Raw genomic sequence first — 26481 nt, forward strand, 5'->3', positions numbered from 1 at the left:
CCCCCCCATATCCTCAAGTCCATTCTCTAGTAGGTCTGTGTCTTTATTCCCGTCTTACCCCTAGGTTCTTCATGACCTTTTTTTTGTTTTCTTAGATTCCATATATATGTGTTAGCATACGGTATTTGTTTTCCTCTTTCTTACTTCACTCTGTATGACAGACTCTAGGTCCATCCACCTCACTACAAATAACTCAATTTCGTTTCTTTTTATGGCTGAGTAATATTCCATTGTATATATGTACCACATCTTCTTTATCCATTCATCTGTTGATGGACACTTAGGTTGCTTCCATGTCCTGGCTATTGTAAACAGAGCTGCAATGAACATTTTGGTACATGACTCTTTTTGAATTATGGTTTTCTCAGGGTATATGCCCAGTAGTGGGATTGCTGGGTCGTATGGTAGTTCTATTTGTAGTTTTTTTAAGGAACCTCCATACTGTTCTCCATAGTGGCTGTATCAATTTACATTCCCACCAACAGTGCAAGAGTGTTTCCTTTCCTCCACACCCTCTCCAGCATTTATTGTTTCTAGATTTTTTGATGATGGCCATTCTGACTGGTGTGAGGTGATATCTCATTGTAGTTTTGATTTGCATTTCTCTAATGCTTAATGATGTTGAGCATTCTTTCATGTGTTTGTTGGCAATCTGTATATCTTCTTTGGAGAAATGTCTATTTAGGTCTTCTGCCCATTTTTGGATTGGGTTGTTTGTTTTTTTGTTATTGAGCTGCATGAGCTGCTTGTAAATTTTGGAGATTAATCCTTTGTCAGTTGCTTCATTTGCAAATATTTTCTCCCATTCTGAGGGTTGTCTTTTTGTCTTGTTTATGGTTTCCTTTGCTGTGCAAAAAGCTTTTAAGTTTCATTTGGTCCCATTTGTTTATTTTTGTTTTTATTTCCATTTCTCTAGGAGGTGGGTCAAAAAGGATCTTGCTGTGATTTATGTCATAGAGTGTTCTGCCTATGTTTTCCTCTAAGAGTTTGATAGTGTCTGGCCTTACATTTAGGTCTTTAATCCATTTTGAGTTTATTTTTGTGTATGGTGTTAGGGAGTGTTCTAATTTCATACTTTTACATGTACCAGGACAGCTGGTTTTAAGTGAGTCTTATAGTTCAATCTGAGGTTCAACCTGACAATGTACTTGCTGGAGTCGGGAAAATGAACTAATATTTTGAGTAAGAACGTTTAACAATATTAATAAGTTAATACTCATTAATAGTAGTAACACGATTAATAATCGCACAGGTGTCAGGAGCCTCGGGTGGGCGCCCTCAGCTGACTCCAGGAGGTGGGCGCTACCATTACTTCCATTTAACGATGAGACAGAGGGAGTAGCCGGCCGAGGCCCCGCCACGCCGCACACTGGCCACGTGGTGCCCGGCCGCCTGGATTCTGAGGAGGGTGGCTGAGTGCCATGCGACGCCACCTACCAAGTGCACAGTCCCACCTGGGGAGGACACAGGCGACAGCCAGGGTCTGAACACTTAACACGCCGTCCCAACAGCCTTTGACTCCGCCCCACGTCAAGGCTTCCCATGGAGCCGCGGTCACCCAGGCAGTGTGGGGCTAGCAGAGGGACAGACACGCAGATCAATGGATAGAAGCAGAGAGCCCAGGAACAAACCCACAAATAGGCCCAACTGATTTTTGACAAAAGTACAAAAGCAACTCAATGAAAGCCATTCCAACAAACGGTACAGGAACACCTGGGCATCCATAAGCAAAGAAATGATCCAGACGTGAAGTCTCACGCCTTATATAAAAATTACACAGAAATGAACTTGGAATGAACCATGGAAGAAATGTAAAATGTGAAACCATAAAACCTTTAGAACAAAGCCTACAGCATCTTCAGGACCCAGGGCCTGGGAAGAGTTCTCAATACTCAAGCCCAATCCATCGAAGGAAAGTGAAAAATTGGACTTCATCAAAATGAAAAACTCTTGCTCCCAAAGGATGCCATGAAGAGGATGAAAACACAAGTCCCAGAGGGGGAGAAAATATTTGCAAACTACATATCTGACAAAGGGCTTGTATCTCGAATAAGTAAAGAATTCTCAAAACTCAGTGATTAAGAGAAGCAAACTAATTAGGAAATGGACAAAAGACATGAAGAGACATCTCATCGAGGAGGCTGTGTGGATGGCAAACACACACAGGATGAGACCCCAAGATCGTTAGCCAGCAGGGAAACAGAAACGAAAACCACCAGGAGATATCGCCACACACCCCTCTGAACGGCCAAAACAACACGACACCACCAAATGCCGACGAGGACGTGGAGAAGCCGGGCCGCTCACGTGGTGGGACAGAAGATGGTACTGTGACTCCAGGAAAGTGCGTGGCCATCCCTTGCAGAGCTGAACCCTTGTTCCCTGTGCCACCCAGTGACTGCGTTCTAGGTTATCTGTCCCAGAGAAATGAAAACTTACGTTCACGCGGAAGTCTGTATGGGAATGAAAGATCTTGGAGGTTTACTATGGCCCCAAACTGGGAACAACCCAAATGCCCTTCAAAGGGTGAACAAGGGCAATGCATCCACACTGCAGACTTCTCAGCAATGAAAAGAAATGAACTTTGGACACACACAACTTGGACGAATATACAGAGAATTATGCTCAGTGAAAAAAGCCAGTCTCCAAAGGTAACATACCATTATGATTCCATTTATATCAAAGTCTTAAAATGACAAAATCATAGAGACAAAACAGATCAACGATTGCAAGGGTTAGGGACGGCGGGTGGGCGGGGAGATGGCTGTGGCTCTGAAAGGGCAGCTTGAGGGTCCTTGTGACAGAACCATTAGCATCTTGACCGTGGAGGTCATGTGAATCAGCACACGTGATAAAACCGCATGGACATGGAGACACACACACACACACACACACACACACACACACACACACGCATGCAGGCAACACTGCTGAAGTGTGAGTGAGGGCCAGGGCTTGCACCAATGTCACATCCTGGTGTGACCCTGCACGGCAGCTCTGCAAAATGTTACCACCGGTATAAACTGGGTGAAGGGTCTGTGGGGTATCTCTGTACCATTTCTTAGAACTGCATGTGTGTCCACAATTATGTCAAAATAGAAAGATTTCTTAAAAAGACATTTCTTCCAATGAGACCCTATGGGAAGCACATTTAAGAGTCAATGGAGTGGTGACACTTGGGTAGCCAGTTCAAGTTTGTACAAAGCCTGGCCCTCCTGCTTCCTGCCCACCCCGGGGCCTGAGATACCTCTGTGGACCCCAGGCCCCAGTGGGCACCAGGTCACAATCCTCTTGAGCTTCCTCACATCTCTTTTCAGTTGGACCCTTCCTCTTGGGAACGCTAATTTTGGTTCCACTTTCTGGTGAACTTGAAATCAATGAAACTCCATTTCTTTATGGAAAACATCCCTATTACAGATGGATAATTCTTATAAATTATTATGAATCTAAACTCATGAGCTCAGAGTCAATTTCAAAGCCAGCGAGAGAGGCCTTGGTGGAAACGACTGCTCACTTAAGACCCGTTTTGCGGCACAGGGACGCACACCAGCTGCCCTCCCATCACGACAGAGGGAGCGCGTGGAAACAGCGAACGTGCTTGTCCCGTGTGCAAAACACTGTCGCCCCTGCAGACGCAGCGTCTGCCCGGGGGTGTGGGATGGTCCCCTCAAGGGGGTGGGCGAGGCAGATTCGGGGGACACAGTACAGGGTGGGTGTCAAGGCGGGCTCTGCAAAAATGGCAGAGTTTGGAAAGGCAGGGGTGACGTGTACACAGGGAGCAAGCGGCGGGGCACCCACCCGAGCAAAGCTCCCGTGGTGAGACATTCAAAGGGGGGCCAGCGGGCATGCTTCCCCCTCTGCTCTCATCTGGAGCGTCGCATGGAGTCTCCAAGGGGCTTGGTGGCCCCTGGCCAGTTCCATCCAGGACTTGGGACAATGACCAGGAGAGGACAGATGCTCCCGGGGGGGGGGGGACTGCTGCTGTGACCACCAGCTTCAGGGGGCCCCGTCTGGGTGGGGACCCAACACGGCAGCCACTACCCACACGCGGCTAATTCTATTAAATACAAGGAGAAATTCAGCTTCTCAGTTGTAGGAGCCACAGTTGTGTGTGAGCCCATTCAACCCAGCAAAGCCAGAGAGGATTTCATAAAACTGAGGGGCCTGGGGCTGGGAGAAGGACGTGGGGTGACGTGGGATCGGCCTGGGATCCGGCCCCGGTTGGCTTGCTGATGTCCCCACGTGAACTTCCCAAACCTTAGAAGGTTCCTATCCAGCTGAGTCAATACTGAACACACATTCCCATTTGTTTTCCATCAGAACGTGCATCTGAAACCCTTCATTAGCCTATCATTCCAGAAAATAATGACTAACTTCTGGCGGTAGTTTTTCCTTATCCCACAAAGGCACTGTGTAAAACCCTTCCATTACTGTAATTTACTGGTGTAAGGGAAGAAACTGGGGAGACTATTTCCAAGTCCCCGGGAGCCTCCTGCCTCGAGGATGCGGTGCCCGCTTTGTCTGGACGTCAGGGTGAGCGAGGGCATCACGCCGGGTCCAACGGGGCACCGTGCAGCTCCATCCCTGGCTTTGCACAAAGAGGCAGCGTCACCGTTCCCCTCTGAGGGTTGTTCCAGGAACAGAGGTGGAGCTGGGGGCCCCCAGGGGCTCCGAAAGTCGGCCAACATTTAGTGCAAAAGGTCCCAGAAAGTGGGACAAAGTGTCTGGGGAATCAGGGCCAGTCAGGGCCAACACCAGCCCTCAGCCTGCCCAGGCCACACCCAGCTATCCGAGGATGCTCCTATCAGGATTTCGAGGGGGAGACAAAGTAATGTGCTGCTTTTGTTATCCTAACGAGTAAAGGCAGTTATGCATTTGGGAAAACTGTCTCTATCGATCTGTTTGAAAATAAGATGCGCGAGGCTTGATTTGTGACACCCAGGCCGCTTTACAGAGCGTCCTGGGTCCTGGGGAGAGAGGACCCACCGCTTCTGTTAACAAGAAAGCCCCCTCCCCAAGCCTGACACTCACTCCCCACCCTGATCCTTAAAGAGCTGGCTGTTGGCGGCCCTCATCTGTTTTCTTTGGCTGCTTGTAGCTAATATGGCCACCCGCCGCCTGCCCCTGCCCCTCAGGGGCCTGCAGGGCGCAGCTGCCCAGGGTTCCTGCAGAAATAATGTCATATCCCGTTCCCTTTGCTGACACCAGGCTGGCCCGAGCGTCCCGATTCTGAGAGACAATCAATCATAAACGCAATCCACCTTGTTGCAGCAGCAGCCCCGAGACGGAGCTAGGACAGCCGCCTCCCGTGGAGAAGGGTCGATAAATGTTTGTTTTCGCGGACCCCACCTCCTCCCAAGCCAGACGCCCACTGACCCCTCCTCAGAGGCCCGGGAAGCTGGCCTCAGGTTGCCCGGCGCCGCAGACCTTCCCCAGAGCCAGGAAGCCTTCCCAGGGTGGGTGCCCACGGGGGAGCCGGGGAGGGGCAGCCTATAAGATGCAGGACCCCCGGTTACACTGGACGTTCAGATCAACAAGCAATACCCTTTACTCTAAGTATGTTCCCGATACTCCTGCATAAAAATGATCCCTTGTTTCTCTGAAGTTCAAACGTAACCCGAGTCCTGTATTTTAGCGGCAACTTCCGGCAGCCCCAGCAGGGACCTCAGCAGTGGTGCTTGACTCAGCTCCCCACTCGACCCGAGCTGAGCAGCTGTCCCAAGGACAACCCCCGCCCCCAGTCAGGAGACAGCGGGGTTGTGCTTCTCAAACTTCAGCCAGTGCAGAATCACCTGGGAGCTCGGCTGCTGGCCCCGGGGCCGCATCTGCAGAGTCTGAAGCGGCAGGTGCGGCCACAAGCGATGCATTTGTAATGTGTTCCCAGCTGTTGCTGCAGGGCCCTGAGCGGGGTTCCAGCATCGGCTGGGGCTTCCCCCCACATCCACACCAAGGGGCCGGGGCTGCTTCCTCCACCTCCCCAGGCTTTGAGTCTAAAGGGGAGAGGGGAGTGCCCACTTCTTGGTCGTTATGTCATCCAGAGGCCAGATGCTATGAAGTGGTCGTTATCATTTATGCTGGACAGGAGCCCATGGGAAGACGGGCTCTGGGTCAGCTCTGAGAGGAACCAAGGCCTCAGGCACACAGCTCACCTCCTCGGGCTGGGGAGTCGGCCCTCTCACAGGCTTCCTGTTGTGCCTGGAATCAAACCCCAAGTGTGCCCAGGAGGCCTCAGGTGGCCGGCCTCCTCTCTGACCTGCCCCAGGACCTTTGCACGTGCTCTTTCCACCCCCAGGTTCCCTCCCAGCCCTTCTCTCAGTGCTGTTCCTTATCACGCATCAGCTCTTGGCCCACAGGGCGCCTTTGCAGAGGGACCTTCCCTGATCTGCAGCCGCCCCCATGACTCTCAGTGCCCCATGGGTTTCCTTCTGAGCCTAATCATCACTGCAATAGCTCCATTCCCTTGTGTTAGCTCTTTTGTCTGTGTCCCCTCTGGACCGTGAATTCTGTGGAGCAGGGACCCCGCTCCCTAGTGCATGCAGTAGGTACTTGTAAACACCCGCTAAAATAAACGCATCGGCGATGAGTCCCACGGTGCCACCGCGGCGGCAGGGGCTGCGTGGCCCTCCCCAGGAGTGGGGCCCCTGCCCGCCCTGGGGGCCCGGGGCTCACCTGGCTTGGAGCCTTCGTCCACGGAGCCGTTGTACAGCTGGCTGAGGAACTCAGGGCGGTTGTCGTTCATGTCAATTACGTAGATGTACAGGTCGATGGGGTTCTCCACCTTGTTGCCATTCATGTCCACGGCATGGGCTCGGAGCTGGAAAGCAACACACGCCGTCAGGGCCAGCGGCCACCCAGCGGGGACACACCTGACCGGCCGCCTCAGAACAGCCGAAAGCAGGTTCCTTGGACCCATAGCACTGGGACGGTGGTGACATAACAGCTCCGGGCCGCCCAAGGGGCAGCCCGGGGACACGTCATGAGCCTCGGCTCTCTGTGGAAATGGGGAAGGGTCCTGGGAGGGCAAAACCGGGTGTCCCATGGGAGCTTGAAACGGCCCCGAGGGCCCAGGCCGATGCCCACCCAGGACCCACGCAGACCATCCCCACACCACTGACCATGAGGGCTCACGTCCACCTAGCGTAGCTACCGAAAGGCCACTCGTGCCAACCAGGGCTGGGGGCTTAGACTCCTGCCGCTGGGAGGTCAGGCCTGGGAGAGAGAGACACGTGGGGGCCTTGAGCTTGGGCGTCCACTGTGAGGCCACCCTGCTGCCCATTCGCACCCCAGCTTATCTGTTCTTGGGGCAGCAAAGAGGAAACGGGTCCAGGGGCCCTGGGGTGGAAGCCCCCCACTCCGCTGGGGAAGGGGCTCCAGGGAACTCCATCTGGGAACGACGACTTCAAGGTACAAAGGGAAGATACCCTCAACTCGGGCTGGAGGGTCCAGAGGGGCTGCTCAGACTCACCCCTTCACTTTTGGATTTTTTTTCTTTTATTCATTCATGCACTCATTAATTCATTCCCTCAGTCAATATCTATCGAGGGCCCATCTGTGCCAGGCACCGGCTGCACCCTAGACTATGGCTCAGTGAAACACGGGGCTGCCCTGGGGCTTCTCGTGTAGAAGGGAGACGGACCCTGAGAAGGAAAGGAAGCAATACAGGACGCGTGTGACCACAGCGACCCGCTGGGGTGGGGAGGACGCCAGGCAGGCCTCTCAGAGGAGATGACGTTGGAGCTGAGCCCTGGACAAGGGGCCAAGAGGACAGCAAGCGTGGAGGCCTCCATGGGGCACGCAGAGTGGCTGAGCCCTGCAGGCAGCAGCGGGGGCTGGAGTGGGACCACTGGGGACCTGGGATTTAGACGGGACCAAGTCTCGGAGAGTGGAAGGGACCTGCCTGGGGTCTCTCCAGGCCAGAGCTGTGACTGTCACACAGCCGTGTCCCGGACCCCATCTCTCTGTGGAAATCACGTTACCCTCCAAGCCGGACACACCGGACCTCAGGGTCTTTACACCAAGACAGCACCACGCCAAAGGTGCCCAGAAGAGCCTGTGCTCCAGGCCTCTTGGGGGAGGGGTCTCTGAGCGGGGGCCCCACCCACAGTCATCCACGCCCCACCCCGGTGCCCTGCACCCAGCGCTCTGCCAGCCTCAGGGGAGAGGCAGCGGTGCCCACCCTTGCCTGGAGGGGCCTCGTGCCAACTGCAGCACGCCAGCCCCAGCCCGACAGCCCTGGGTGGAATTTTACCCTTGAAACAGTGTGTTTAGGGGGGAGCTCAAGGTTGGCTTCACAGACCAGGTGATCTGAGTCATCAGAAGGAGACAAAGGAGCGCTGATTCCCGGGACCCGCAGCCCGCTAAGTGGTATGGCTGCCCCCTTGCAGATTGGCTTGAAGTACCGTGCTTAAGCATCTCAGGATGCTGTGCAGTTGTTTCCACTAGCCACCGCCCCGGCCGCCGTCAGTCCCCAGTTCCCGGAGCCCCGGTCTGCACCTGCCCTGCTGCGGAAGTCCTTCCCGCGGGCCACCAGGCCATCCTTCCTCTTGTCAAGTGCAGCCAGGCAATAAGGCTCTGAGCCAAAGGTTGAGGAGACTTTAAAAAGAGTAATTCTGAGCTAAAATTAAAGTTATCTTCTAACTAAAGTGACACTGCCGCTTGGGCCGCTATGTTTAGCAGCAGGAGCAGCCCGAGTGGAGCTAATGACAGAAAGTGGCTGGTGGGGTTCTCCTCGCCCACCGCCCCCAAGTTTAAATAACATTCGATAGTGTCCGTTGGAAATCTCTAAGAGCCCCCGCAGCCCCGTCCATCTCTCAGGCTGCGCATGCAGCTGCCGGTTGGGGGACAGGGGTCTGTCTTGGTGGCGGAGACAAGAAAGGTCCTGAGACTTGCAAATCTGAGCACCGCATGCCAAGTGAATTTCCTGTGATGCACTGTGGGCGCCTGTGGACCGTGCGCGGGACCCCGTTCTCTCCCCTTCCAGGTGCTCGCTCTTCGCGTCTTAATCGTGAGCCATTGGTTTCTTCCTGGGGCACGGGACCCGGAACATTCTATGTGGGCCCTGGAAGTGGCCTCACGTGGACTCTGGAGACTGTCTTCCATCACCAGCAGCCTCTGGCTCTCGCTGTGCCCTGGCTCGGGCTGGGGGTGCCCCCAGAACGCTACATGCACTGCCTTACCTCACTGCTCCCAAGAACCCGTGAGCTGGGTGCTGCCCGATCCCTATTTTAGAGATGCGGAAACGGAGGCTCGGGAAGATGAGCGACCTTGCCCAAGATGACGGTATGTGGGCGAACCCAACAGCAAGCCTCCTTAAGGGGCCCTGGAGAACCTTCTGGGGAGGCATCTTGCAGGCCCAAGATGACGGTATGTGGGCGAACCCAACAGCAAGCCTCCTTAAGGGGCCCTGAAGAACCTTCTGGGGAGGCATCTTGCGGGGCAGGGACAGCCCATCTGCCTCATGTTTGCGGGCCTCCACGCGGTCGTCTCACGGTGACCCGTGTCCACGGTTCACCAGCTCCCTCTCAGGTGGGAGAGGTCATCCCACCCCCTCCACAGCCAAAGGTGCTGGTGGAACTGGGGTGGGGGGAGCAGAGAGGATTCCAGAAGGGCCCCAAGGATGTGGGGCACTGGTCCCAGGAGTGAGGGCAACGGGGCTCACCCCGCGATCAGGTCACGCCATGTGGCGGGATTGGCCTTAGTGGCAGGGAGACTGTCTGGGTGGACAGAGGTAGCCTCGTGGCCTCTAAAATCAGAGCACTTTCCCTGGCCAGCGGCAGGCGAGAGAGTCGGAGACTTGTGGTGCCGTCAGGAGGTGGGAGCAGGCCCTGGCCAACAGCCACAAGGAACTGGGGGCCTGTCTGTCTGTCTGCCTCCAGCTCTCCCCCTTGGTCTCTCAGTCAGCACGGACTCGTTGGCAGGCGAGGGGAGCTGACCTTGACCTTGAGCTGTGCCATGAGCACTGTGGTGGCAGCACACAGCCCCCGTGGGGTGCCAACAGTCACGTGTTTCCTGCCGCGCGGCTGGCTGAACACGTGTTGGCTGGATTGTCTCGCTGGGTCTGTGCACGTGGCGGCTAACGGTGGGCTGGGAACTCCGGAGACCCCAGACCACTGTCAGTCGGGTCTCCTTTCCCCAGACCTGGCTCCTGCCTTCCCAGCAGCGGGTCTGGGGGTGTGCCGAAGGGGGCTCAGGGAGGCGTGTGGTGTCCTCGGCATCAAGCAGCTCTCGGGGTGCCCAGGGCTGGGGGTCCTCAGAAATGGATGGTAACACTGGGTGTAGCTCTGGGTCGTTTGCACCGAGGCACAGATGGGGGCCCGGAGGCCCAGACAACCACAGGTGGGGTCCTCAAGCTTCGGCCTTCCTGTCGATCCCACCTCAAAGGGGGCCACGAGCCTCACGGCCTTGTGTGACCCGCACAGTCACATGGGCCCTGTGTTCAGAAGGGCCTGCGTGTGGTTTAATGCTCTGCCGTCACTGTCTTAAAATCCTTAGTAAGCTCGGAGGGGTCCTTGTTTCATTTTGTGTTGGACCCGGAAATTCTGTAGCCGTCCTGAACATAGGGAAGTAATCGGCTGAGAGAGGAAACCCTTGTGGCTCAGAGGGGACTGCCCGCCCCCCAGGGTGGGCTCCCCCAGGTGCACCTGCTTCTGACGGGACATCAGGGGTCCCTCAGGGGAGGCCACCGTTGCCAATGACAGAATCAACCTCCTCCCACCCACTCCCTCCCTTCTGCGAATGGGTTGTGAGCGCCCCCCAAGGGCTGGGCTCTGGTCTCGGGCCAGGGGATGTGGTGTGGACAGGCCTGATGGCTCCCTGCCCGCACGGAGCCTTCCTTCTGGTCCAGGAGGTGGACAATTAACCCGAAACAAATAGCCAGCAAACACGAGGAGCAGCAGAGTCTGGCCACACTTAGCCCCTCGGGCTGAAGCCGAGAGAGGTTAGAGCCGGTCGGCAGGACGACACGGGCAGACGGCTGTGAAGTCCATCCTCTCACGTGAAGATCTTTGTTTGTAAATTACAATCCAGGAACTGGGAGTTCCGACGTCTTGACGATAACCGCAAAGGCAGCCTAACCAGGGGCTGGGCGCCGTCCTAAATGCGTCACGTGTGGTCACCCGTGAGTCCTCGGAACGACACGCTGATGCAGCCTGGCCGTCCGCCCCCTTCGCAGGAGAGAGCACTGAGGCCGGAGAGATTCAGTGCCCAGGTCTCACCTGCTGGGGGCAGGGCTCCAGCCCGTGTGACCCCCGCAGGTGCAGACCCTCATCCTGCAAACAAGGATGCAGAGCCCGGAGAGGGGCCTGGCACCAGGGCGGAGGGCGTGAGAGCTGAGGCTTCCGCCTTGCTCCAGGGCCACCAGGCTGTGAGGCCAAGGAGGAAAGGGGTGGACAGTCCCTTTCAGCTGAACCCCGAAGTCTCCACTTTCTCCTCCTTTTTCCCTCTCCACACACAGCTCTGAGATGGCAACAGCAGTGCTGGCTTCAGAGCTGCCTTTCTGCCCTCAGAGAGGCAGGAACAGAAGGGCTGCAGGATGCATGTCCGGCAATCAGAGAGGCCGGGGATGGCACAGCAGCCTCTCGACCGCCCCCCCGACCATCAGAGCTCCTGGCAGGTCACGTGGATTCACGTCTTCCAGGTGGATCCAGTTCCACCAGTCGCTCCCCCAGTGTGTCCCAGACCCTCCCAGCATCACCCGGGAACGTGTTACAAGTGCAAATTCTCGGCCCACCCAGCCCCATGAAAGAGACACTCTGGGGTGGTGCCCCGCACGCGCCTGGGCTTTTCTGATACAGACTTGGGTTTGCCCTCCCCCCGCTTAGGGACCTGAGGCCATGGACACTCACGTGGTAGGAGGCTCGCTCCTCCCGGTCCATGGGCCGTGTGACGTACATCCGGCCAGACATGGAGTCGATGCTGAAGACCTCCACCGGGGGCTGGTCGGCGCCCACGCCCGTGATGCTGTACCGGATGGGGATGTCGCTGTCTTTGTCCGACCGGATCTGGAAGGAGGAGCAGACGGAGGGGAGGGTCAGGCTGCAGTGTGAGCAGGGCCACGTTCACCCCACCTGCCGGCCACACGCGTGGCCTCTCCCAGGTGCCTCTGGGGCCACAGCCAATGCTTCGTCCACTCTGGGGACCGGAAGGGCAGGCAGAGGCCAGGGGTTTACTGAGGGCCACCACTGCACGTCCGGTGGCCCACCAGGTGACAGGGGAGGACAGGACACAATATTCCAAGAGGAAGGGGTATGCAGCGAGCATGGCAGAGCCAATGACACCGACGGGAGAGCCTGCAAATGATGGTTTGAAGTGGCTGAGGACCCAGTGCAAACACCCAGCACATCAGACCTCGCCAAAGACGAGGGCAACGGAACGACACACTCCACGGAGGTCTGAGGGAAAAAGGTCGGGGCCCAATACACTTGTGCCCCCGAGCTGTCACCCGTGTAGGAGGGAACAGACATTTCTGGATGCGCAAAGATGCAGAAAATGTCCTATGTTCTTGCTCCTTTGACAGAGGCCCTGAGAGGTGGGTCACAGCAAGGATCTCAAGAACGGAGGCTGCGACAGAAATGGCCCATGACCAGTATTTAGACACAGAAACTTAACTCTGAAAATTGTTGTCAACGTGGTTTTATGGAGCTGAGTACAAGCACAAAAAGTTTGTGTTTTTTTTAATAACAGAAACTGTATATTGTTGAGAAAACAATTTAATAATGCTTATCTGGGTCCCAAATCCAAAGTAAGTTAGCAAAGCCTGAGAGTTGGGGGAAGAAACGTAAAGAACAGAGAAAAATGCACGATTCTGTGTTTTATGTGGGGTGGGGTGGGGCTACACAGAAACAACATGTCACTTCTGACCAGATCATTAGACAAACATATGTCTTTGGGAAACAGAAAGGACACCAGCAGAATTAAATATAAGACGTACGTCTTTCATTCAGATGAAGCAAAGACTCTTGTCACATAAGGGGCAGTTAATAATCATAGACACCGTGAAAGACTTGTCCGAAAGTGGGAAATTGTAAATAAGCCACAAGGATGTGAAAGGTATAACTGATGGGGTCAAATTAAGATTAGCATAAAACTCTGAATACACCTTTAGAAAATACAACTTTTAAAAATCAAAGCCCAGGGGACCATGGCAACATTTTATAATAAAATGGACCACAACGAAAACCTCAAAAAACTGCACAAAGAAAAACTGACCAGGACATTTTATTGCAATTAAAATTTAATGATAATTTTAAAGAGACATTTTAGAAAACATTCTGAAGTAACCACAGGTTAAGGAATCAAAACTACATTTAGAGGTGATTTAAAAATAGTAATGACAAGGAGACGATTACACAGTGAAACCCAAGGAATTTGGCCAGAGATTGAATCAAAGCAAACCCTTAACTTCAAATGTTTTCATCATTAAAGTAGAATTACAGTGAATGAACTGAGCATTTAGCTCCAGAAGGAAAGGAATGACAAAGCAGGATGCGGCAAACACTCAAGTAACTGATTAAGACGAACACAGAAATTTCTAAATCTGAAAACAGAAAAACTGGAAGAATTGATAAATAGATTCAAGAGCTGTACTTCGGAGAAAAATCCACAAGAAAATAGATGTACCTTTGGCAAATTTAAGAGAAAAAAATAAGACTTAAAAAAACATTTTATTCTTTATATTTTATGTTAGCCAAGTTGAAAATCTTGACGAAACTGTTTATTTTTTGAGAAAATATAAAATTTCAAAATCAGCTAGAAAGAAGAGCAAACGTGAAGAGACCACTATTTCTTTAGGAAATTCCTCCGCAAAGGGCTCCAGGGTCAGGTGAGCTTACCTAGGAGGTGTTTGAAAGTTTTCCAGAGCAGAGGACACAAGAGAAAAAGCAATCCCCCTGGTTTTACAAATCCTCCTTGGATACCATTCTCCTCCTGAGAGCACAAAGTAAGGTAACTGCAAACCAGTCCCACACACAGACGGAGATGTTACGGTCAGAACAGAAATACCAGCAGGTGGGGTTCAACCTGCACTAGAGCCGCCATCATCACATCCAAACGGGAAGGCTCAGGTGTGACCTGAGAGTGTGTCCTTGTTAGAAGCTCCAGCAGAGCAAACCTCCAAAGAGCCTGCATGGTCCTCACTGTTTCTGCTACACTTTTGTAAACAGGCCACGTAAAATGAGACCAGATTTATTTTGCAAACAAATCGGTCTTACCATGATTACCTTTGGTAGAAATGTGGGTGATTGTAGAGAGAAAAATTAGGTTTTGGTAGAAAGCTGTGCCTTGAGATTCTAGTCCTGTTTGTTGTCTTTGAGGCTTTATTTTCTACCTGTAACTGGACTGGATCCGCATTCTTCTAGTTTCCTCAAATATCTGGCCGCGCTTCTCCAAACCAACGTTTCTAATGTTCTCCTGCCCGCCCCCGCCCCCCTTTTTTTTTTTTGGTCACGCCTCACATTATGCAAGATCTTGGTTCCCTGACCAGGGATCGAACCCACGCCCTTGGCAGTGAAAGCGCCGAGTCTTAACCACTGGACCACCAGGGAAGCCCCTTCTCCTGCCTTTCTGACTTGGAATCACTAAGAACAAAACTGCCCTTTCCCCAAAGCCCTGCAAACTAAGGCTGGATGACTGGGTATGAACTTCAGAGAAGCCCCCGAAACAGCTCACGTACCGACAGCCTGCCTGCCTGTTGCCATGCCGACGTTCAGAAAGTTCCCTGGAACATGCAATGACCTCATCAGAGGCAACCAGACTGCAGAAGATGCTGTGAGATCACCATCCAGAAATCTTCTCGACTGGCTGCCCCCAGGACTCAGAAACGGGTTTAGAGCCTGTTCCAACCATTAACTTTGTTTTTCTTTTCCTTCCGTGGAAATGCCTCATATTATACACCTGACGGTTTGCATCCTGTAGAGCCATCCTGCAACCCTGCCTCCTGAAATGAGACTACTGCTAACTGAATTGAGAGATGGGTTCAGGGAGACGGAGCAACCCGCCAGCCCGGCTGCTAGGCCGCGAAACTGCTTGGGGGAGCATCAAAGGCGGGGAGGAAGGTTAGCGAGACGCCACCCCCAAATGTGCCGCTGGGTGTAGTGACTGTTTTCAGCTGCAGGCCCTTGAGAACCAGGTTTTCTCTGAGCTCCCTCATCCGCCTGGAGACAGAGACTCAAAGAGGCTCAGGTGTCACAGATCCCCTCCCCGCAGGGTGGGGTTAGCACCTGAGGCAGATTATTGCCTCTAGTCTTGGGAGGGGGGGCTAGAAGAGACCAGCACACCCAGGCAGACCTGTCACACGACCACACCTCCCATCCCTCCTCCAAGGGTCCATCATCTTTCCTACAGGTCACTTCCTCTCCCCTGAGAGGCCTACATTCCCCTCCCCTTTTCCTCTTAAACCTGAATTCTCAGCCATCTTGGGGAGCTACTCCTTTTTCCCCGGGTCCCCCACGTATACATGACGCACTCATGTTAATAAACTTCTGCTTCTTGTTCTCTTGTTAATCTTTTATTACGGGGGTCTCAGCCATGAACTCAGAAGGGGAGAGAGAAATTTACTTTTCCTCCCCCTACACGCCTAAGTGGGATTTATCTCAGAAACTAAGGGTGGCTTTTTCTCGGGCAACTTATTTCTGTAGCACAATAATCATCACAGGATGGTCTCCATGGAGGCTCCACAGAGATTTGATAATGAACATCCTTTCCAGCTGAACCTGGACCATAAGGACAAGCCATCCCCCAGAAAACGCCGCTTCCGAGAAAATGCGGTCCAATAGAGGACACCTTTCCTAAACCTGCATTTACTGTTAACACACCAGAGTCGACCCCCCCAGGGCACGAGCGTGGGGGCAGGGACCCCAGCCGCCCCGACGGGGACAGCGGCCTCTTACCTCCTTCGCGACAGGACGGGGAAGAGCAAATATCAGGAACCGACGGTCCGAAGGAGGCGACGCTTTCATCCCACAGGCATCACGAAGGTCAGCGCGACCTGGGCTGCTTGGGGGCCGACGGGGGCCTCCCAGAGGAGCCACGCGCATGCACACGCACACACGCACGCGCACGCACACACAGGCACACGCACGCACTGTCCGTGACGGGCGCCTTCGCTCCGGCTTCCCCAGCTCCGCCCTCCTCCCTCTCCTACCGTCACGTCCGGTTCTCCTGTTCCTTGCCCCCCCCTGAGCAAGACCACTGAGAACGGCCGGGCTGGACGCCCCCCACGCCCCCCTGGGCCGGGGCACCGCCCGCCTTCTGCCTGGATTGAGGGGGGCGTGGGAGCCCCTATGGCCCTGCAGAGATTGGGGGTGCGGGGGACACATCCGGCCCACCCAGTGTGCTTCCCCACCCCGCCCTCTCCGGGCCAGGCTGCCCGTCCTTCACAGGGAAGTTAATGATGAAACGGACGAAAAGAACCCACCACACATTTCAAGATTTTATTTTTTGCAAAGAAATCTCATTACATCCTGACCGTCGAGCCGCGTTCCCTTAATTCTCCAGGTGCCGTTTGGCGGCGCCTTCTGAAATACACACAGGATGCCCTGAATTCTCCCACAGTTTACCGTATTAAGAAGAAATACTGTGCAGATGAATTCACCAGATCAGGGGAGAGCAGTTTCCCCTTGATTTGTGTCTGGAAAATGAGAAAAACATCACGGCAGCGTCCGGAAGGACCGTGAATAAAGAGTGGAGGCGGGCATTTCCATCACCCATCTCACTTTTATGACGCCACTGAGAATTATGCTCTTTTGCATTTGTTACTAAAGTACAGAACAGATGGTAAAAGGTTAGTTTAAAGTGATGTCGACATTAAAATAACGTATGGTGCCTGGCCATTGTGTTCGCCCAGGGACCTCGCTCGGAGGGCTGGATCCGTCCTTCGGAAAGGCTGGATGAAATGCAGGATTCTGGCAGAATCTCCCCCAAGGAGAAGGTATTTGCCTAATTTCGAATAAACTTGAAACTTGGAGAAAAGTCACCATGTGTGGTTTTGAATTGCAAACACCTTGGAGGTTTATTCCCAAAGAATTGAAGGGGAGGAGAATCCCACTGGACCTGCAGAGAAAAACCTGCCTCAGGACAGGCAGAGACCCAGTCAGCCCAGGGGACACGGTCAGTGCAGGCTGGGTCCCTGGCGTTTCAACAATGTCTTCACTTGGCCCACGTGGCCTGTGCTGTGTGCCAGGCCCCATCACGCTGGACAGACACAGCCCTGCCCTCACGCGGTTCATGGACCAGAGGAATTAGATCTAAAACAGTGACAGCCTCTCAGTGCAGTATAAAGTGATAATTATAAAATGGGGGAAGAACAGGGTCTGTGAGAGATGCTGATGGAAGGACTTGGGGGGCAAAGAGAATTTTCAAGAATGTCCAGTTAAAATTGAGTGTTTGGTCTTGTCCACCACGGTACATGATTCCTGGACGTGCATGTACATACACATACACAGAAACACGCATACGCACATACAACAGACATGTAAACACACCCAAACACACACGCATACACACACCTGCACACATACCTATAAGCATACACACGTGTGCACACGACTGGATCTCCCCTCCTAAGTCTCTTGGAAGGCGATGGCTATTCTGCATCTTAATGGCTTTGCCACGCCACTAATAAGGCCTCCGTGACCCTGTCCCCATGTTTTAAAAGATGCTCTCAAAACCCTTCGGATCAAGTTCTTCCACGAGGATGTAATTCTTCGGTGAAGTATTGTAGCGCTTTCTCCTTGTATGATATTAAACCCAGAGATCGTCCCAGGAAAACAGGTTGCAGACTCTCATTTTACGTCTTGGGAGTTTTGAGCTGCCTGCAGCAGAGGGAGAAGCTCTGAGTCGTGGCAGCAGACGCTTTGCCCCCATCCACCCCGGGCTGGCCAGGACGCAGGCAGGCAAATCTACACTTGGCTGTGACTGCGGCCGGCCAGGAGTCTGCGGCCAATTTTCCTTTACAATCCGACTCTCACCAGAGCCAGAGTTAAGAGCACTCTTTCACCTTAAATGTATTTGCGGCTTCCCCGCGGCCTCCGCTGGTCCTCACAGCCCTCACGTTGGCCCGCGACGCTGGGGCTTCTAGATTTTCATGCTGACAGAGAATCAGGGTTTTCTCAGGTTTTGTGTCTGTCATCCCGTCTGCTCTGCAGGGACGGCTCGCCTGTACCCCCCTCCCCCCACCGCCACTGTTGAGCACTAACGCTGCCCCACACCCTCCTCTGGGCCCTAGGAACACAAATATGCTGTCTGTCCCCACGGATGGCAGGTGCAGGCCTGACACGGTGAACAGAGTAGGTGCTCAATCTCCCTCTTCCCACAGGAGAACTATCTTCTCTGAGCCCCGAGGGAGGAGGCGGAGGGGAGGGGGGCCCCGAGGGGGCGGCAGGTGGTCGAAGATCCCAGGTGGGAGGGAGACGGTCCACCCAGCCCTGTGGCTACTGTCTGGGGGCAAAGAAACAGCCGGGAACTAGGGAGGGGGGACAGAAGAGAGGTGGTCACCCCTCCCCAGGTGAAAACCCGGAGCAAAAGAAGGAGGAGGGGGGACCCCCCCCCGGGTGCCTGTAGAGGCTTCTGGGGGCCCTCGGGGGCTGGGGGAGGGAGTCAGAAGGGTTCTGCTCTAGAGACTCAGCGGGAACCCGAGGGGTGTGGTGTCACCTGGCCCCCAGGCCTCCGGCAGGAGAGGAAGGAGGCTTGGGGAGGGGCCGGCCCCCGGGAGGGGAGGGCTGATGGGACCCACAGCAGGACGGCCCATCCTCAGCCTGATTTTCACTGTGTTTATCTCGGGCTTCTTTGCCCAAATTAGGGTTTCCCTCCTTACGTGTCCTTATTATGCCTCGAAAGCCTGAAGCTGGCACCGAGCTCCCCTGTGAAGAGGAGGGTTCCAGGAATCTCCACCCCACACCCCTGCAACCCTCAAGGGACAATGAAAGAAGAGTCCCAGAATGTCGGCCCCACTGACGATCCGGTCCAGCCCCTTCTGCAGATAGGGAGACTGAGGCGCAGAGAGGCTAAGCGTGGATGAGGGTTTCACAAGTAGTCCAGGATCAAGGGCAGAGTTCCCAGGTCTTGTCTTGGTCACGCTGCCTTCCTAGGAAGCTTCGAAGAGCAGAAAGGGAGGCTGAGGAAGCTGTGCCCACTTGTGCGGATGGGAGACTGCGCCCAGGAGGTCTCTGTGTCACCCCAGGCTCACTCGACCCCTGACGGGAATCTCAGACCCCGGGCGTCGCTCTCATTCCAGCTGGTTTTACAAATACACAGGGATTGCTGAAGTTCTGTGCTTTAAAAAGTCACCGTGGCTCTAAGGCCCAGGACTAGAACGTCACTTTAATTGCTTTTGAAAGTGATCATGAAATTGTAACCGAATCCTACGTGACGCAGCAAAGTTTAATTTAAAAGCCCTTTGCCATGGCGCTGGGCAAGCAGCAAGATCTGGCCAGAATAAAACTGTTCTCTCAAGTGAAAGAAGCAAACCTGGGGCTGAGGGTGAGTCAGGATCCATACTTCCCTCCCCAACTCTTCCTTGATTCTTGAACATTACTCTAAGAGGCTTGACGATGTTTGTATTTCTTGCATTTTACGAAATACTTTCCACGCACAATGAAATTCAGCTTTCAATGATTTCCAACTAGGTTCTTGTAATGAGCAGAAAAACCCAGAATGTGATAGGAAAAGGCATTTGCTGTGTAACATTGACACTACTACACATCACCATTCACAGTTACTTTGAGTTTTATAAATCATGAAAAAAACCCTCAAAGTGGTATGAATATTAATGAAAACCATGAATATGTTCTTACAAAATTTGCCTGGTGGGGAAGGGTGAATTAGATGCTTCTCAAAAGTGCCCTTCAGGTTGTACCAAATTAACAAAGACAGGTAGCTACTTAATTCGGGGTATGGGATGACAGAAGACATTATTGCTGACAGTGGGAACAGGGCAGAGTCCACTCCCGGCTCTCATTCAGGCAGCAGAGGCCCGATTTCCTTCTGGGGGGTCATCGTTCCCCACTGTGAGTGGTCCTGGGGAGCGGTCGGTCAAGACGCCCTGCCCTGTCCTGGGCAACAGGCAGGCCTATGAGCCGAGCTGGCCAATCAGCTTCTCCTCTCAACTGTGGATGTTGAGTCAACAGAGTGGGGGGTGGGAAATATGGCTGGAGCCCCCCCGCTGCAGGGCCATCTCCCTGCCGAGACCCGGGGCCCTGGGGCCACCTGCTGGCCAGCCTTCCCTTCCAGTCCGTCTGCATGAGGAGGGGTAGCTGCAGTGGGTTCCCCCGTTGCATTCAGTCAAACCTCTGCCTGACCCAGATGTAGTCGGAGGGTCCCTTAACACTGCGCGGGGCAGGGAAGCTCTAACCAGAGGGCAGCGTCTCCGTGGTGCCCAGGCCCCTGCCGCCTCCCCACGGAGGCCCACCCGACTTCTCCATCCCAGTGTGCGGTGGCGTTCCCTGCAAGCAGAGCCGGAGATGGGACTCTTGTGTGAGTGGTCGCCTGGGCAGAGCCTGCAGCAGCAGAGGCAGGAGAGGAGAGATGCGGGCTGGGTTGGGGTCTGGCTTCAGCCCCACCTCCCGGGGGAGCTCTGGGGCCTCCGGGTGAAGAGGTGGCCTCCGTGGGCCAGCCCAGGGTGAGGAGGGTCCATCCTCTGCTGAGGTTTAGAGCGGCGGCTCCCAGGGAGCTAGGTGGCACCAGCGCCTGCCTCATCGTCTCCCCAGCCCTTCCACTGCAGCTTTTTCCTGTTTATGCTTTTGTTGACTGCTCTCCTTCTGTCTTCCCCACTGCACTGTCCAGGAGATGCTTGAGAGAGACGGTCACTTGGTTTGCAGCAAAGTTTAATTTAACTCAGCACCCGGCCTTGAGTGGTGTTTAGCCGACACCCGGTACCTGGACAGCCTCCTGGAAAAGTGAGGACTCAGAGCAGAAGTCTGGGCAGATCTGCGGCTTCCCTGCAGCTGCTTGAACTTGACAGCTAACAAGGGCTGTTGCCGCACAGAAGCCAGAGTGGGGACAGATTTCCTTCCAAGGCCCCAGGCTGGGAATATACCTGTCCGTCAGGGAGCAGAGTCTACGGGGGACACTTACTACCTCGGCCCGATGGAGGCAGGGATCCGCGGGGCGGATGGCTCTTGTGGGCTGCAGTTCACCCTCAGATCTGCTGCCCACGCTCTGCCTGTTGTCATTTCTGGTCCCCCAAACGAAGAGTCAAGCGTCTCGACAGGAACGCTGCTTCCTTAATACGTAATGCGTGTCCCCGCCCGCCTCTGGAAGGCCCTGCACACACAGTCTCTGACAAGGGATGACCCCAGACAGGATCCAGTCCTTGGAGACGGAGGCTGCAGCAGCCAGACCATGGCTGGGCCTGGGGGAGGCCCAGGCGGAGCTCGAGGGGGCCGGTCTGAGCAGGAGGACGGAGACCAGCCCCCAGACGCGGAAGGCGAGGAACAGTGTCGGGGGGTGGGTGGGAATGAGGGCTATTTGAGGGACAGCGAGTGCGGGATGAGGCTGCATGCAGGCTGAGGCGGGGCACTGGGGCAGCCACCGTCCCGGCGTGTCTGCAGAGACCCACCCCTGCTGTCTTTGGAAACCGCTGCCCACTGCTGCTCTGTAGGGACCCGTGGGGAAGGCCCTTCCACGGGCTACAGGAGTCCCTCCCCTGGCCCTGGGATTGGCTCAGGGAGAGGCATGTGACCCAAGCTGGGCCAATGGGAGTGCAGCTTCCCCTGGCCCTGTGATTGGCTCAGGGAGGGCATGTGATCCAAGCAGGGCCAATGGGAGTGACTCCTCTTGGAGGGAAAGTCTCCTCCTTACTCTGGTCATCCTGCACCTTCTAGGAAGGTCATCGTGTCTCCGCCCAGGGACCCAGGAGAGGCGCCCTCTCCTCTGTAGGTCTCCACCTTGGCCAAGACCCTTAGCCCCTTGTTTTATGGTCCTCATTGTAAATGGGATTCGTATGCCAACCTTGCAGGGCTGTTGTTGTCAGTCTCCGCAGACCCAGGATTTGAGCAGAGGCATTGAGAACAGAGCTCAACAGGACTCTTCACCCAAGTTTTTACTGCCCGCCAAGAGCTGTCGACCTTTCAACAAAATGGCTGCTTCTCAGTCGGAATTCAGCCCCCAGATTCCAGATTGAGGCTGGGTCTCCACCGTCGCTGCGAGATTCATCCTAACCAAATCTCACGTTCTATTATCCTCGGTTGTGGGAGGGCTCGTACAGCAACCCCCCGCCCGCCCGGGTTCGGGGGCTCTGGAGCCACAGGAAAGGAGTAGCTGGCAGGGGGGCAGACAGGCTTATTCAGTGATGCTGCGGGGACCACACGTGTGAGGCCCCTTTTGGGGACCAGGGAAGATGGACTTTAAGCAAACTCCATCCACGGAAGGGTCCCATAAGAGCTGAGAGCGCCAGCTCCTCCAGGAAGTGTGAGGCCCGACCCTCCTCCCAAGGGATCGTCCCCCTCCCTGCCCTTTGCAGCCTCAGATCAGCTCAAGTGCCACCTCCTCAAGCAATCTCCCCTGACTGCCCTGCCTGTGAGTTACTCTCTTCAGTCGCCTCTTTTCAAATCATCTTTAAACTCGATTCAACCTGGGGTGTGTGCTGACTTATTTATGGCCCATTTCCCCCTCCACTGGCTGCCCAACCCTCTGTGTGTGCCCGGAACCACGGAGAGGTGTGGAGTGGATGGATGAGGACCGCTGCCGAGACCCTGCTCCGTGGAGCAGAGAACAGGTGCCTGTCCCCAGGTGACGCATCGAGTCTTCGTCAGGCCCCATGTTTGTTCTCAGTTGCTCTTCTTTTCTTTCTCAGGGGCACCCAGGGGTGACTGCTCTGCATCAGGCCCTGTGCTGAGCCTTGTCTCACCGACTTCTGCAACAGCCCTCAGAGAGGTGGTGCTAACCCACTTTAGATGAAGAGACTGAGGGTCAGGGAGGTGGAGCCAGGGTGCAAATCCAGAACATCCCTCTGCTTGGTCACCACTCGACACCCCAGGCTATCTGGGGCCCAGGGAGGAATGGCCACAAAGCATCAGGGAAGCACTAGTGCCTGGTTTTGGGAAAACTGAGAAGGCTTCCTGGATGAGGCAGAGCTGAGAGGGGCCTGCATTTCCTGGTGCCACACCTTCTTACCATCAGTTCCCTGCAGCTGTGATGGCAGGACCAACAGCAAGGAGCCTGAGGGGCCTCGCCAGGTGGGATGGTGGCCAGAGAGAGTGACACAAGCAGTTCTGGGCCCAGAGGAGCCCGCTGCTGAATCCTCCCGTGGCACCGCCCTTCCTGCAGCCCCGCGGTCTCAACTGGAGAGCAAAGACACCCATGTCCACATACATTCTTACGGAGGGGATGGTCAATAGCTGGTTGCTCGGGAGTGGGGATGTCATTTGTCTCAGGGCTTCCCCGAGGTCTCCCTCACAGCCCCAAGCCCCCGATTCATATTCTGAGCCATGCCCATGCCTTTGGCATCTTTGTACCCATTTCCCTGCGCCGTGTGCCCCGAATCCGCTGCCTCTCGCCAACACGCCAGGAGTGGCTCTGGTGCCGAGCGGTCCCCCTCCTGCTCTGCACGAGCGGGAGAGAAGCTGCAGCGTCAAGAACTCAGGGTTCCCACGAGCTCTAATGGACTTTTGGTCTGTTTGCCGAACACATCCAACTGCCCAGCCCGAGGCACTCCAGCCAGGCAGCCCCCGGGAGCCTTGTCTCCCGCCCCAGCTGGGGCCAGGGGTGGAGGGAGAGGGCTGCACCGTGTCACCAGGAGGCAGAGCCATCGGCCCCCAAACCTCATGAATGTGGCCACTCTCGTGGCCAGAGCAAGGCGGCCCTCATCCAGCCGGCGTGTCCTGCCGGGGGCTGTCAGCACTGAGGGTGCTTCCGTGGGGCTCCTGGAGCCCAAACCTGCCCTGATGGCTTGTCCAGAGTAAATGCTGGTGGGGGAGCACCCACTCCCCAGCCCCCTCCACAGGAGGCCCACAGACCACATGGGGCCAGGCTGGCGGTTCCTCAAAAGTGAAGAGTCCCCGTGGGACCCAGCGATTCTGTCAGGCGTCGGGCCCAGAGGACGGAACGGTGGTCGAAGAAGCACTTGTGCCTGAGTGTTCACAACAGCCGAAAGGTGGAAACAGCCCACGACTGTCAACTGTCAACTGCTGAAAAGAGTAGCGGAATGTGGTCCGGCGCTGCAGTGGAACATTATTAGGCCATAAAAAGGAACGAAGGCCTGACACAGGTCACAGCATGCATGGACCTCACACACATGCTCAGTGGGAGAAGCCAGACACAGAAGCCCACATATTGTACGATTCCACAAACATCCGGAACAGGCAAATGCGCAGAGACAGAAAGAAGAGTCATGGTTACCGGGGGGCTGGGGGAGGAGGATGGGGAGTGACTGCTTAAAGGGTAGGGGGTCTCCTTTTGGGGGGACGAAAATGTTCTGGAACGAGATGGCTGTGAACGTCCTAAATGTCACTAAGGGTACATCTTATGTTGTGTGTATTTTACCAAAATAAAAAAAGCTGGGGTGGGGGAGGCCCACTGAGGCTGTCACTCAGAAGGTTCCAGCACAGCACCTGACCAATGTCCAAGTCCCCAAACCTGTGGACACAGGTGGCCTGTGAGCAGCACGGGAAGACAGCCTTAGGTCCTAGAACGGCCGCCCTGCTGGGAAGCAGGGTGTCCCTGTCCTTCACTCTGGAGACCCCCGGGGTGGCTTGCTAAAGACTGGGAGACAGCATGGCCCAGTGGACCTGCCACGCCACTGGCTGTGAGGACCCGACGTGATGGTGACGGGGACCCAGATTCTGGCTCAGGATCTTTCGATTTAAGGCAAAAGGAGCAGCTGTGTCCTTATCCCCCGAGGGACTGCACCACAAACCCACAAACGCTCCTGAGGGTCCTGCAAAACCTCCCATTTAGGCCAGAACGTCTCAACCTCGGCACTGTCAACGCTTCGCACCAACCATTCTCTGTCGTGGGGGCCTGTCCTGGGCAGGCAGGGCGTGGCCAGCGTCCCTGGCGAGCAGGTTCCACCCCGGACTGTGGCCACGTCACCGTTCTAGTGGCTTCCCTTCCCTCTCTCCCGGCTCACAAGCTCTGCATCCCGGTAGCCCATCTTCCTGCCAACGCCTCATTCAGAACTAGACATGGCCTCTTACATTTCTTCTCACTCACCCATCCAGGAAGGGTGTCATTTGCTCAGATCCAGAAAACGCATATATCTGGCTGATGCCAGGCTCTGAGCCTCCCTGGGGAGGGGGTGATCTCAGCACACGAACTCCCCCTTGGGGGGGCTGGCAGGGCTCCCTGCTCAGCACCCCGCCCCCAGCCCCTCCCCACAGAGCCTTCTGTGGGCTCCTTCCTGGGAGCCGCTGGGGCCTCCAGGCAGTGACAGCTCCGCTGATGACCTCAGCCCCAGCCAAGCCTGCACTGTCCATCGGGGCGCCCCAAGTGATGGCCCCACTGCCTCCTAAGCCCTATTAACGGTGAATTCAGAATAATGACAGTGAAGATGATCCAGGACCTTGGAAAAAGAATGGAGGCAAAGATCAAGAAGATGCAAGAAATGTTTAAAAAAGATCTAGAAAAATTAAAGAACAAACACCTAGAAGAATTAAAGAACAAACAAACAGAGATGAACAATACAGTAACTGGGCTTCCCTGGTGGCGCAGTGGTTGAGAATCTGCCTGCTAATGCAGGGGACACGGGTTCGCGCCCTGGTCTAGGAAGATCCCACATGCCGCGGAGCAACTAGGCCCGTGAGCCACACCTACTGAGCCTGCGCGTCTGGAGCCCGTGCTCCGCAACAAGAGAGGCCGCGATAGTGAGAGGCCCGTGCACCGCGATGAAGAGTGGCCCCTGCTTGCCGCAACTAGAGAAAGCCCTAGCACAGAAACAAAGACCCAACATAGCAATCAATCAATCAATAAATAAATCTTAAAAAAAAAAAGTTAAAAAACAACAACAACAATACAGTAACTGAAATGAACAATACACTAGAAGGAATCAATAGCAGAATAACTGAGGCAGAATAACAGATAAGTGACCTGGAAGACAGAATGGTGGAATTCACTGCCACAGAACAGAATAAAGAAAAAAGAATGAAAAGAAATGAAGACAGCCTAAGAGACCTCTGGGACAACATTAAACACACCAACATTTGCATAATAGGGGTTCTAGAAGGAGAAGAGAGAGAGAAAGGACCAGAGAAAATATGTGAAGAGATTATAGTCGAAAACTTCCCTAACATGGGAAAGGAAATAGCCACCCAAGTTCAGGAAGTGCAGACAGTCCCAGGCAGGATAAACCTAAGGAGAAATACACCGAGACATATAGTAATCAAATTGACAAAAATTAAAGACAAAGAAAAATTATTAAAAGCGATAAGGGAAAAATGACAAATAACATACAAGGGAACTCCCATAAGGTTAACAGCTGATTTCTCAGCAGAAACTCTACAAGCCAGAAGGGAGTAGCATGATATACTTAAAGTGATGGAAGGGAAGAAACTA

The 26481-nt window shown here is 54.6% G+C and overlaps 1 protein-coding gene across 8 annotated transcripts in view; it reads right to left on the reverse strand.

Moving 5' to 3' along the window:
* The window catches only part of CDH4 (cadherin 4), a 578825-nt gene that overhangs the window by 67218 nt on the left and 485126 nt on the right, over positions 1 to 26481 (reverse strand). For all 8 annotated transcript variants that reach the window (XM_059898536.1, XM_059898535.1, XM_059898541.1 and 5 more), the window contains 2 exons: positions 11844 to 11999; positions 6670 to 6814 (listed from right to left, as the gene is read on the reverse strand). In XM_059898536.1, coding sequence (XP_059754519.1) covers positions 6670 to 6814; positions 11844 to 11999 — 301 coding nt within the window. The remainder of the gene's footprint in view (positions 1 to 6669; positions 6815 to 11843; positions 12000 to 26481) is intronic.

Source organism: Balaenoptera ricei, chromosome 15 (genome assembly GCF_028023285.1).
Source record: "Balaenoptera ricei isolate mBalRic1 chromosome 15, mBalRic1.hap2, whole genome shotgun sequence".
Taxonomy (NCBI): Eukaryota; Metazoa; Chordata; class Mammalia; order Artiodactyla; family Balaenopteridae; genus Balaenoptera; species Balaenoptera ricei.